The sequence below is a fragment of the Bacillus rossius genome, chromosome 2 (genome assembly GCF_032445375.1).
Source record: "Bacillus rossius redtenbacheri isolate Brsri chromosome 2, Brsri_v3, whole genome shotgun sequence".
Lineage (NCBI taxonomy): Eukaryota > Metazoa > Arthropoda > Insecta > Phasmatodea > Bacillidae > Bacillus > Bacillus rossius.
The window spans coordinates 15062915-15077600 of NC_086331.1; the positions used below are offsets into that span (position 1 = coordinate 15062915).

The 14686-nt window shown below is 37.3% G+C and overlaps 1 protein-coding gene across 5 annotated transcripts in view; it reads right to left on the bottom strand.

Annotated features, from left to right (window-relative positions):
- The window catches only part of LOC134529127 (carotenoid isomerooxygenase), a 226858-nt gene that overhangs the window by 24899 nt on the left and 187273 nt on the right, over positions 1-14686 (bottom strand). For 4 of the 5 annotated variants that reach the window (XM_063362888.1, XM_063362891.1, XM_063362889.1 and 1 more), the window contains 3 exons: positions 8336-8537; positions 5859-5970; positions 3441-3587 (listed from right to left, as the gene is read on the bottom strand). In XM_063362888.1, the coding sequence (XP_063218958.1) occupies positions 3441-3587; positions 5859-5970; positions 8336-8537 (461 nt within the window). Of the gene's footprint in view, positions 1-3440; positions 3588-5858; positions 5971-8335; positions 8538-12708; positions 12871-14686 lie in introns of those variants that run through there. The other variant, XM_063362893.1, reaches the window with a different exon arrangement.

The window sequence follows — 14686 nt, forward strand, 5'->3', positions numbered from 1 at the left end:
TCTATATTGGCAAAACATTTTTGCGGCAGTCCCAAAACTGTTTGCCTTTTAAATTGTCTTTTACTTCCTACATTTGGACCCTTTATTATTATAAGCCTGGAGCAACATTTTTATTATAGAACTAGCAAAAGAAACCACTCATAAGTATTATCAAATTTTCTGTTTATTTTTCACTAAACAACATGAAACAGATTTACCATGATACTGTAAAGTCTATCCTACAGGGCATTTAATCAGAGCAAATTTGCTACCTGTACATATGATTTCATATCAACACAGTAACTCACTAATTATCAAAATGCAAATTTTGAATGTGTTACATAAGCAATTGACACTATTATAATATATTACCAAAAACTGGTAAAAACAAAATTTAACCTTTATAGATATTGAATAATAAGTAAAAAGTAAATTAACTGCATTTCCAAATATATATTGCAAAAGTTTCTCTGAAAATATGTTGGGGAAAATGTGAACAGAAGTGTTTTATAAGTTATCAGCAAGAAATGTTGATATATAGATAATACTGTCTCAAAATTTCTAGGTCGTACAGTCTACAATAACTAGAGACTATGGCATCGGACTAAAAAAAATAGATAGTACTAGAAAACTTTCATTTTCACTTTTTTTTCTGTAAATAGCAACTAAATCATATAAACATTTATATTTTTTAATAAGTGATTTAATCACATCATTACTCTAGTTATATGAAATCATAAATTGGGACTGACAGAACTATTTATATTCAAATATTAAAGATTCAAAATTTATAAAAACAATTAAAAGTATTTAACACACTAAGCCACTACATGAGTCAGAAACAACTTTGTTTGAAATAAATTATTACGTGGAGTTTTTGCTGAAACTGACAATATTGCACGGTTTTCACTGATATTTACCACAATAAACTTAATATTTGGACATTTTAAAATCATTGCCCTTAACACAGTTGCACTGAACTTTGTGTTTTACTATTTTTTATTTTTTTTTTCATATGAATAATTCCAGAGCTGTGGAATAATTCCTTGCCACAAGCTAGAAGCAAAGAAGGTGAAACCCTATCGCTCGCCTCGCCAAAATGAGTGACCAATCAGAAGGAAAGCCTGCTCCGCAGCACAGCTCAGCCAATAGACGACCGAGTAAGCCTGTGCCAAAGGCTCAGCCACGCCATTTCACTTGTGTGATAGCTCGCGGATTCATTTCACTCCAGGCTAGACTGAACTGGCCCATTGATAATCAAACCTTATTAGAGTGCTCATCTATCGATATCTAAACAAGGTCACAGGCTTAAAACGGTTACACCATTTCTTCCTCTTGTTTACAACTGACTCAGGTTCGTCCAGGGCTTCTCAAAGCACCATAGTCCAATCATAAACGTTAAGAAGATGTATACGTGTTTCAAGTCTACTTTGGTACACAATGAATTCGCGAAGTAATGGTAGCTCTTGTAAAACAATTTTTTTTGTGTGTCCCAGACGTTGAATTAGGTTTTACGGGATATGTCATTGAAAAACTCAAGATATATTTAAATCTTTGTTATATAATTAGTATAAATGCAAAGGCAACTTAAATTATTGTAATATTATACAACTGTATTTTAAATCACTTGCTGTTTTTATTGACTTCGAAATTTTTATTTTATTTAATTGAATAGAAAATATTTGATGCTAGTATTTTACCAACATTAGAAATACTAATCGTGAGTGAAAACCTTTTACAAACAATAGCACTGAAATATATTATGAATAAATATTTATCATTAGCTGTATAAAATACTATACATTCTTTATAGTTATGCATTATTTGTGACATAATTACGTATAATTAGCTATAGAAGTAATATGTAGGAAATGCTAAAGTATTTTAATTTTTTTAATAGTTACATAAATAGAATGATGTACGTTCATTACGTAAAAATTCACAAAGTAGTAACTATTAGTAAGTTTTTAAATTAATGTTTTTTTTAATTGAACGAAGAAAATTTTATAGCATTACTTGAAAATTGCTGTGGAAGTTACAAAAATGTATGTCATAAACATGGCAACTACAGTATTTGCTAGTTTAAATGTAGAGTTGATTTTTATGATTCAAAATGACTGAATAGTAAAACCTGTGCTATATTATTCTTTAACTTATAAAACAAATAATTACCAAGCAAATTCCCAAGTTAAAGGGTCCCTAACCATTGAATGCGTGGAATGAACTATGGGTAATGGATGCTTTATATTTTCCTTGTAATTCATACAATATATGGAACACACCCTTATTACTAGGGGCATACAGATTTCGAGAAAATATTTCGGAACTATATGAAAGTTAAAACACTGTAGCATCGTCTGTGTTTCGTGATTGGGCGTGTTTCTCCCAGGTACTTATCGATTGTAACAACACCGATCACTGTGATTCAGTGCGGAAGTAAACGCGTCCTGAGTGTCTCGGTCAAATAAGGCAACTACATCTCTCGCAGACGGCCGCCAATCACAAGGAAGAAACCACAGGTGCGGATATACCTTGTTGCAGTCTAGTAGACGTTCAGATCTTTTCGCGAAAAATGTCTGCCCCTACTTATTACGTGCAGCGAAAGCTTTTCGCACAAGTTTCAAAGCAGTACAACTATGTTTTCTTTAAAATACACATACTTATTTTTGTGTTTTGCTCGCTAATCTTTTAGCCAATTGCTTAAAATTCTAATTAAGGTTCTTAGATTCATTTATCGCATATTTCACCAAGCAGCGAGTTTCTGTTTCACAGTATTTTTCCTGCTGTGTTGCATCTTTTTTTACCAATATTTAACCTTCTTTTCGTTTAATTCTACTTAATAGAAAATCTTTGCTGAACTTAGGCCTGTGTGAAAACTAGTTTTTTGATGCGAAGCGAACATCAATTTGAATGTTTAAAATATTCGCGAAGTAGAATCGAGTTGCGAATATTGTTCTCAATAACAATAACAATAAGGCTGTAATACACTTATTTTACAAAAGAAATCGACTGACACGATAAAATAATGTCTAACGTCTGTAATGTTTGAAATGATTAAGCCCGATTTAAAACACAATTTAATAAAATTATAAATAACCATGCATAATATTAATATTTGCATTCATATAAGCAAACATTTGATTCTTTTTAAGTAACCAACTTTATTTGTACGAAACATATACTACACAAAAAATAAAGTTAAATTCTTTCATGAGCGAATATTTCCATGTTTTAAAAAAGCTTCGCAACAGACCACTAGCTTCATATCAGACGCGTAGCTTTGCATCACAACCGATGCTTCAAATAAAACGAACAGCAAATTTCCTGGCGATTTCAAATTGTGTGTCAAAAAGAGCTTCGGTTGATTCTCTTAGTCGGAGCTTCGCAAAAGGCCTAGCTGAACTTCAGCTTTAAGCTAACGTAAAAGTAACTTTCCACAATTTTCATGCATATAATTTTACCTGTTGAAAATTGTCTGGCAAGGATCCGGAACAGCTTTGGTTCCGAATTCCGTGAAAACAATCCTGTTAGCTGCATGGTTCTGCTTATATGCCTCAGACTGCAAGAATCGCGACTGGTATGTTATGCTACCATCAGCGATGGCGAACCTGGAAAATGTTTCACAGCGCATGCATTATTAACGGCTTTCTTTTGTTCCTAAACAATATCAATAAAACATTTTTTTTTTCAACATAGTGACACAAAATATTTTTTTTTTAAAAAGTGGGGTTGTCTGTAAAGTCGGTTTACGGACGATAATTTTACGTGATAACGCCTTAAGAAAACATTGATGAAAAATTGCATACTTTTTAATTTTCAAATATTATTTACAGTTTTTGCAAATTTAATTTAAATAATTTGTTTAAATATAATCACGAACAATTAGTTAAAAGCCCACCTTAACCTGTTTGATATTATAGAAGATTTTCTCGCACTGTGGTTGGCCGGTTCTTGCACGCTCGGCTCAGGCGGAACGTGACAATTTTTCGTGTGTGCAGCCGGCGTTCATCGATTTATAAGACGTTATCAGGTCAAAAATTGTCCACATTTAAATTTAAACAAAAAAAGACACTGTAACAATTCACGAAACATGCCTCATTCACAAATTATCTCTGTTGCGTCCCTAAGAATATTTCCAAGGACGGAAACCACCACAGACAACAAACATATGATAACGGAACGTCACACATACACATAACAAATAACTTTAGGTTGTTTTAAGGCCAGCAACAGGAACGTGTTGTGCTTAAGCGTGCATTAATTTAGTTTCATTTTTAGTTTTAACAGAATTTCTCTTGAACAGGTAAATTGTATAATACCCTTTTTTATTCATGCAAGTACAATCCTTCTAACACACACAAATTTCGAATAAAATTATTCTTGATGTAATTTTGAAAGCACCTATATGAAATCATTGTAGGAAATTTAAAACAAAAAAACGTATCCAATCCTTTGGCAATGGCTATTAATTAAAAATCACTGAGTATCATAACATAAATAAGAATTGTCTGTAGAAATAATTTGTACAGTTACATTAATTCGAATTATTGGTTATATTTAGAAGATATAAAGATAAAATGTATTTGTGTAAATTTAAAAAGTTTTCCATCCTTTAAAATGTTTGTGACCAACACTTAATATTTTGTAAGTTTTCAACCCGGCAAATATTTCATTGTGACGAGACAAAATAATTTTATTTAAACAAAAGATTGTTGACATATGTTTAAAGAATCACACGACATAAATGTTTTAGTAACATTTTCACTGACTGCACTTCTTTTTCCAGATAAATATTACTGGGACCGAAAAGAAAATAAGAAAAGTGTCTGGGGATAATTAGCTCAGTCCAGGAGGAAAATTAGTAATAATATTCACCAGGAAAATGTGCAGAACAATTTGAAATATAAATACCAGAATTTTAAACAAAAATAAGAAATAATAATATAAATGATAAACATTTAAAGCCAAAAAATTATTTTAAAATCTATATAACAAAATATTTACAAAGAACTAAATCGAAAAATATATTTTAAAAATATATTTTATACTAATGATGAAACAAATTGTATGCACATGACGAAGGGTTAAACAAACAATAAAAAAGTTGATTAGCCCTTTTAAAAGACCTTAATTGAGATAAGTTAACCATAAATTTTCTAATATATGTGTGTGTTACAAAATTAAACAGTGAACTGAAAAAATTGTTTCATAAATATATTTTCATGTTTTACAAGTCATCACCATAATTAACTGAAACATGTTGTGCTCTGCTGCATCGCAGCATTCTAATTCCTTATTTTTAAATTAGTATATTTAAATGGTGGAGATATGGAAACTTGTATCAGTTATATATTAACTTGTGGAAAGTAGAATTATCCAATATTACATTAAAATGTCTCATTAATTTAGGTCACGATTCCTAGAAGTGGTTATTTGTAAAATAAAGTTCAAATACAACACTTCAGATGACATCATTTAAACCTAAATTTCCCCACTTATCTATTTACAAAAAAAAATTGTTCTGAGTATTTTTAGCTTACAGACTGATACAAGAGCAACCTCGACTTAAACATCCTGATTTTTCAAAAAAAAAAATAATAATAAACTGACTACTGATAATACCTAAAGCCCAATAAAAAAATTGATAAAAAGTAAAAATACGTGTTTTTTTGTGTTATTGTCGGCTCCTCTTAATGCCACTATGGTGATCGGTGGCTTGAAAACGTTATTTAACAAAGCTTACATCTAAAAACGCTAAACAAACACATCTATGTCTCATCCAGTATTACAAGCCAGAAACCATTCCAACAATATCAACACACGCTTAAACAAACTGCACCACGAATAAAAATATGGGGGGGGGGGGAAGTATTAAATACCTGTGTAGAAGGGCTGAACTGTCGAAGAGATGTTCGAAGGTCATATCTCCAACTTTGAGACTTCCTGGTCCATTCCGAATGAGAGAACCTCTGAGCCATTTTGGGACTTGGCCTGAAAGATAGTCCATTATGTGCAGTGAGAGGATATTGGACATATGGTATGACAACGCTTAGTATACTATGCTGGACAGGAAACTGATCATTTTGAAGAGAACACCCATTGCCAGCAAAGCAGGGTGTGGATGCTGTGGGTCATAAAATGTTCAGATTGTTTTTGGTGTCCTAATAGCTCTGAGAGATGTTTTTCGTTCCCTATGGGATGTGGTGCTGATAACTGCTCGTCAGCTCTAGCGCACTTGGATGCAAATGTGCAGCACCAACTGGACACCACATATCCACATGATGGATTGGTGGAGGGTGTTCTGTTCCATGACCAAAATGGTCAACAGATATTTCAACTCTCCACTATTATCTGTGGGACTCATTGAAGAAGTATCGTGTATATTCTCATGTGACTTCAGAGATGGACCTTATCGCATGAATCTTCGCAACAAATGAAATACCGAACACACAACCGCAAGTGCATAAATCTCCACACCGCCTATGTAGGCTCTGTAATGAAGAGGTTGTCCAAATTTGAACTTTTTTTTATTTACTGCACGACGTGATGTTTATGTTGGGTTTCTTAACGAAATATGGAACGCACGCCCGTTGCTATACCCAAACCGTTCTCAAACTTCGATGTGACACAACACCCAAACCATTTTTATTTTTCACACATGGGTTCCTCCTTGAACAATGACCAATTCCCGATTCCGCACAACATGATGTGTTTTCGGTTTTGTTTTAAATCACTTGGTATTAAGCAGAATACTATTTCTATAGTTATTTATAATTTTAACATGCCCTCCAATAGTTGGACTTGTTCGGCGGTCACAACACATACATACAAAGACAAAGACCAATGACAAATGGGTCACTGCCAGTATGTATTCACCTCCCACCCCCCTCCCCCTTGCTACTGCCAAGAGCAGGTAAGCACCGCATGAAGGGAAGCATTACAACAGGTGGGCACGTCCGCATTTGGCCAACACACGTAAGGAAAATATACCACATACTTCCAGTGTACAGGACTGTCTTTAAAAAGTACACGCAATAACCGGACATTTAACATAACAGGACATACAAAATTTAAGATAATATCTAACATAGATAGTTGCAGTTAAACAATCAAGAAATGCACCGAGTATTAGGCGTTGCACACTTACACACTTAAGAATGCGGCTGTAACCAGACCCTCCAATCCCTACGGATTGGCTCGTTGGGATGTCAGAGCGGCCCTCCTGTACTCCCTAACAGAACAGCCAAAATGCCAATCTAATAGGGTTCACAGTGGTTGAGTGATCTGTCAAACCCTCTCTCCGGGTGACTCTAGACTGATTGACTTGATGTAAGCTTTTGGACATACGCCATTGCTAAGCAATTCGCTAAGTGCTTAGGAATGGCGTATGTCCAAAAGCTCACATCAAGTCATGCACTCTCATTGCACAAATTTTTCAAAGATAATATCTAGACTGATTACCGGTGGGATCAATACCAGCATTTTTTTTCGCAAGTGGGAAACGCGGTGGACAATACCGTGGATCCATATGTTTTCTCGGAGTCATCCTCCTCTTACCCATAAATTCATTCTATCGCGGCCATCTCACCGTATCACCCTTCGTACGTCTCTAACGACTTCGATGTCTAAGAGACGTTAAAATTCCATTAATTTAACCACACACTTTCTACTTTTTAACAGAGCGAAGTGGCGCGGTGATAAGTCAATAGACTTGCACTATACGGAGGATCTTGGATGGAACACTGGCCCGGGCAACAGCATTTTAGTTTGCCATCAGTCCATGCAGATTCTGGGATGGTTCCTTGCGATGAGCCTTGGCCGATCTCTCTACACTAACCCTAATAAGAGTGGTTCATTGACTGTATCTCTAGCGATCTCTCAGTCGACGAAAAGTGGAGCCAGATAAAAAAAAATTGGTTGTCTGTAAAGTCGGTTTACGGACGATAGTTTAACGTGACAACGTCATAACAAAACATTGATGAAATGATTGAATGCTTTATGAATATAATTGAATCATTTTTATTTTAATAATAAAATAATAAGTACTTGAAATTATACTAGTAATCAGATTTTTAAAATCCAAGACTAATTAACCTTTATTGCCGAAATTGTTGTTGTAATAAGCAATGAAAACCACATTAACTTTTCACTTCACTTTATAAAAATTCCAGCGGAAGAGATATAGATGCGGTGCAAGTGTACAATGAGCGTAACGGGACACAGCGTAACTGAACAATGTGCATAACGGGACACAGCGTAACGGAACAATGTGCGTAACGGGACACTTTTTCGTGCGTGCAGCTGGCGTTCATCGATTTATTAGACGTTGTCACGTCAAAAAATAGGTTCTACTTACCAGACAACTTCCCTTCCAGCGGCTGCACGACCTCTTGGCTACACGACCGCAGCCATATTGAAGTGTCGCATTTTGGATACAACTTTTTCCCTTTGTTGACCTCTCCGCCAGGGCCGCAGGATTTATTATTTACTAAATTTTTTAATTCTTTGGCATTCATTGCATACTCCTTGTGGCCAAATTGATTTATACAAAAGCCCTCCTAAAAGGTAAACAAGGAAGAATTAAATCAACACCAGTTATTTGCACGAACATGCATTAGTAAATTATTCATACTATTTGCTAATTTTTTTTAACTTTAAGAGATAGTAAATAGAATAAAAATCATTCAGAAGATGCTTATTACATAACACTAAAACATTTATCACATACACACTACGATTATATCAATATGTTTAGTCTATAAATGTTATATTACAATATATAGTCACACTAATTGTCACAAAACTCATGTACGGAAATTTTTTTATAGCAAAACCTTAATAATCTTATCGTATATAGTGTCCAGTGTCATTTCAGAGTGAATGTCTTTTTCGTCTGTAAAATGTATTTAATGGAGAACGAATGCATCTAAAACTGGTGTTATAAAAATAATGTTTATGTATTAACAATGTGGTGCCGAAACTTGAAAGCATTACTGAGTATTCCCACTCTGCATATCCCAGTCACGTGTCACGGAGATAAAGTTAAAATTGTAAGTACGTAGTTACATATTACTTAAATTCTTCTATTTTTCTTTTTCTTTTATGTGACCATCATATGAATTAGTACAATTTCGATAGACGTGACTTGATGTAAGTTTTTGGACATACGCCATTGCTAAGAATTATCAATTAGCAATGGCGTATGTCCAAAAACTTACATCAAGTCATGCACTCCCATTGCACAAATCTTTTAAAGATAACTTCGATAGACGTAACGATATGGAACTAAATTTTTCAGATCGATCCCAACATGGCAAAATGTACCAGTCAAGAAACACTTTTATTATTTAGCGTTTAGTGATAGTGATGTTTTGCCGAAGGTTGGTTTCTAACGTGATTTAATTAGCGCCAGTAATTCTAGTTGCTGTCCCAAGTCCCCGGTACCGTTTACCCCCCCTGTTGGCTCAGTTGTTGGAGCTTCTGGCTGGTGAGCCAAAGGTCACTGGTTCCATTCCCGGCTGGTTAAATTCTCTGGCTGGGTTCACGTCTGGGTTTTGCGTCGTTCCTGCACCTTCTTAGTGCGGAAGGCAATGTGCAACCACAGTCGGATCACGTCTCCTCGTGGCGGTTGCTGGGGACATGAAGCTAAGTTCTTTTTAGGTGACATCAAATGGCTTTCGTCCTTATTTCTGCGTTTGCATCAATTTCTACCCCTCCTCCCCCCTCAAACATACACCAATTCCTTTCCATAACTTCGCGTCATTTCATTCATTTTACAGGCTGTTCAGTAATGGACGATGAAAATGTGGGATTACCCTTCACTAGAGACCTGTAAAATTCGCGATTTCAAATCCCTAAAGGATAGACTCCATGATCCTCTATGCACTCGTGCAAATTACATCTGCTGATTGGTTACCGACTCGTAACACCTGTTGACTGGAATGATCGTGATTCGCTAATTCTTCTGTTAAAGATTTTTCATTGGCCCATAGTCCTTCAGATAAACTGTGTCCCAACACTGAAGTAAAATAATGTCAAAAGTATTTGGACTCTATTCTACCGCGAAATGAATCCGCGAATTTTACAGGTCTCTACCCTTCACATTAACAAGTACCAAAGGACCGACGTCAATGAAAATAGAGAAATCCGAACATACGAACGTTTCCCCTTGCGAATCTTAAGGGGGTAATACTTTTAACTATTAAAATATGTTTCAATTTTTTTTCCCTTTTAACTAAAATTGAATTTAAAATACTATAATATACAATAATAAATGGTTTTATTAAATCAATGAGTGTTTATTTAATAATTTTAAGATATTAATGTTCAATTAATATTTTAACTCTAGCATGAACTAATATCGTGTAATTGTCTAGTATACAGTTTTGAATTCACCGTTCGCATATTGCATTTATTGTAAAACTCTTTAATTTTATATGTTCCGTAATATTAAATTATTTGGTTAGTCAGAATAATTTACCATTCCATAAATTTGGAAAAAAAATTAATTGATTTATAAATGAGGTTCTATAACTAAAAGGTTTGACAACAAATACTGCATACAAGCTGTTAATTCAAAGCTGTAAACGACCTTATTTCTGGCTTTCAGTTCATATGTAAAGAATAAAATATAAGTTGATTTTAAAATATAATAAAACTATCAGAAATCACTTTCATGAAATATTGAATTGATTAAACAATTTACAAATCATCACCCATAGTTAGGGGCATGCATACTTCGTGAAAATATTCCGAGACTATCTGAAAGTCAAAACAATGTAGCACCGTCTGTGTTCCGTGATTGGGTGAGTTTATTCCAGGTACCTACATGTCAATTGTTACACCACCAATCACATTAAGTCAGTGCGGAAGCAAACGCGTCCTGAATGGCTCGGCCGAATAGGGCGATGGCTTCTCTTGCAGATGTCCACCAATCACAAGAGAAAAAAAAATAGGGACCGGAAAAATTCGCGGGTTCAATGACCTGTAGGATGAACTCCATAGTTCTACGTACACTCGGTCAAATGTCACTCACTCATTGGCTGCTGTCTTGTGAGACGTCCCAACGTAGCAGCCTGTGATTCGATACAGCTTTAGTTGAGTGTTTCTCATTGGCCCAGAGTCATCCAGGTGAGTTGTGAGCCAATACCAGAGACAGCACTGAAGTATAACTATTTGTATTTTAGCCTATCGCGAAATGAATTCGCGAATTTTTTCTGTCTCTAACAATCAATTGCGTGGACATACCTTATTGCAGACTAATGAGAAGTCAGATTATTTCGCGAGAAAAAAATTTCCTACTTAAAACATGGAGGAAAACGCTGAAGAAACTACCTTCTTAAGCAATCACAGCCACCCAGAATCCACTATGCCGGAAAATACGAATGTAATTTGTTGGAAAAAGGTTTTTCCAGATGTAATTATGAAGTACGTGCTTACCAGGTAAAGCGAGGGACCACTGTGGTTGGTGGAGGTCCTAACATTCGCCTGCCGTCAAATAGACCCGGACAGATTACCGGCGGGGTAAAAAAAACCGGGCGAGAAACGTGGCTAAAGTCGCCATCATACATTCTCATCACATCACCCCTCATCGTATCCAAAGATTTCAAAGTCGAACAGACGATAATCCTTAAATCATTCATTACTAAGATACAGTTATAAAATTTCAATTGCAGCGTGTGACAGTGGCACGAAAATAAAAAAAATAAAAAACGCGTATGTGCTCATGTACAAGCGTTATAAGTTATACTTCTTTTTGATAAAAGAGAATGAACTATTATGAAATTTAATGTTACAAAAATGAATTAAATGAACACTCAGTATTCGATACTGATATAAAAATGTGTTTGAAATAATATTATAGCAACACGATAAACAAATAAAATGTATTTATAGATTTGCTTAAAGCACAATTTTTATAATTAGGGGCAGGCATTTTTCGCGAAAAGATCTGAACACTTATTAGACTGCAACAAGGTACAAACGCACCTATGGTTTCTTCCTTGTGATTGGCGGCCGTCTGCGAGAGAAGTCGTCGCCTTATTTGACCGAGCCACTCAGGACGTGTTTACTTCCGCACTGAATCACTGTGATTGGTGGTGTTACAATCCATATGTACCTGGGAGAAACTCACCCAATCACGAAACACAGACGGTGCTATAGTGTTTTAACTTTCATCTAGTCTCGAAATATTTTCGTGTAATCTGCATGCCCCTAAGGACTGGACCACAGCGCTCTTGACACGCTATCTGAGAGAAGAAGTGGTTATCCAGTCAAGTGTAACCCGCCAAAGAAAGCGACCTCGATATTGTCAAAATGAGCACTGTAGACAGGCTTGATCAAGCATACGCAAGTTGATTCGAGCCGCGAGATGATTAGAGATACGGAAATTTCGCGTATTCATTTAGTCGCAAGCTAGAATGCAAACCTTCACACTCTCGCACTGTGTTCATGATTGGACAGCAGTTATTTGGACACGCCCCTCTACGACCGTGAGCCAACGATGCCCAGCTAGGAGAGAAGTAAGCGAATCAGGTAGTGCCAATTAACAAGTATAAAACTGTTCTCACTAAGAAATCAACCAATGGATAAGCAAACATCGGTTTAACACACCTATGACTTTGAATTCTACCCTGAGGCCAGACGAATTCGCGAAATTTCCGGGTCTCTAGAGATGATCGTAGCTCTGAGCAAACAACACTTCAAAGAGAGGGACGCGTCTGTGATCACCTGCGCAGCTGCGGCACCAGCGAAGCACTGCGCGAGAGCACACGCGAACACCACCTCCACCGCTGCCACCAGACCCAAGACGCGAACTGAGTTAAGTTTAGCCCCGGACGTCACCACTTGAAGGCACGTGTCCAAACTTGTTCGGGGAAGCGACCACTGTTGGAGGAGCGCCTCCTGATGTGCTCAAAGAGTTCTTCCACTCGACAATGAGTTTTAAACTGGCCGCTCTTAACGAGTTGCCCGCACCGGGACCTCGGTGATGAAGGGAGGGGAATTATGCTTTCTTCCCGCCCGCTGGACTCGGTTAGATCATCAAAGCTTGATGCGTCACTTGCCGGCCAAGTGGCAGTCACGAGCACCCGTCATTTCTGCCGCAGCAGCAGGAAAAACTACGTGCGTACGATGTATACCAAGTGTCTCGGCTATGCGGGTTCCGGCCGCGTCGAAGGTGAAATGATCGCCGAATTTTCGGTGGAAATTGAAGTCGCCATTTTCAGGGCAGCAGTCTCCTGCTGTATCTACTTCTCAGTAGGAGACTTCTACAATTGGGATGGCTAATACATAAGGACCGGAAAAATTCGCGGGTTCAATGACCTCCAGGATGAACTCCGTAGTTCTGCGTACACTCGGTCAAATGCTACCCACTCATTGGCTGCTGTCTTGTGAGACGTCCCAAAGTAGCAGCCTGTGATTCGATAAAGATTTGGTCGGGTGTTTCTCATTGCCCCAGAGTCATCCAGGTGAGTTGTGAGCCAATAGCAGAGGCAGCACCGAGGTATAACTATTTGTATTTTAGCCTATCGCGAAATGAATCCGCGAATTTTTCCGGTCTCTACTAATACAATTTTGACCGTAAAGTGTTCGACGAGGTCAAAACTTACAAGCCAAGCAACCTCAAGTTGAAATGGACAAACACCGTTATTAAATACTAGACAGTGAGCTCCTGCATTTGCTTGGTGTTTTAGTTCTTTAAGGTTTGCATCACTTTATGTTACAAAAGAATGCACCGTTCCCTTGTATTTATAACTAGATACGAACTTTACATTGTCTCTCCTGTGAAAATTTCATTTTGGACTTAAACCACTTTGCAAATAACCCACCCATACGTAGAATACACAGTATGTGTTAAAATATGAAGAATATAATTTAAATTGCATGAAAAGGTCTTTATTTTTCTAGCTATGGTTTACAAGTAAATAAAAATTATGCGATGTCTAATAAGAAAATTGTTGATTTGTTTCTTACTGTCGATTGTCGCCGCATGAGGCAAGTAAGGCATGAGGTTGGCAGGGCATGAGGCAAGTAAGGCACGAGGTTGGCAGGGCATGAGGCAAGTAAGGCATGAGGTTGGCAGGGCATGAGGCAAGTAAGGCATGAGTTTGGCAGGGTATGAGGCAAGTAAGGCATGAGTTTGGCAGGGTATGAGGCAAGTAAGGCATGAGGTTGGCAGGGTATGAGGCAAGTAAGACATGAGGTTGGCAGGGCATGAGGCAAGCAAGACATGAGGTTGGCAGGGCATGAGACAAGTAAGGCATGATGTTGGCAGGACATGAGGCAAGTAAGGCATGAGGTTGGCAGGGCATGAGGCGAGTAAGGCATGAGATTGGCAGTGCATGCGGCAAGTAAGGTACAAGGCAAGCTAGGTTAGATGCAGGTCGGTCACGTGGCCCAAGTGAGGCATGGGGCAAGCAAGGCATGTGGTCCAAGTGAGGCATGGGGCAAGCAAGGTATGTGGCCCAAGTGAGGCATGGGGCAAGCAAGGCATGTGGCCCAAGTGAGGCATGGGGCAAGCGAGGCATGTGGTCCAAGCCGGGCCCAATTCAAGCCGAGTGTATGTCGAGACAGGCAGGATGCAGGCCGAGCACTTAATTAATCTAGGCAGGCCGGATGGAAGCTGGGATAATAGGCCAAGCCAGGCAAGATGCACGCTAAGTACTTAAGAAATTTACGTCCATATGTGCGTCCATTAAGTTTAATG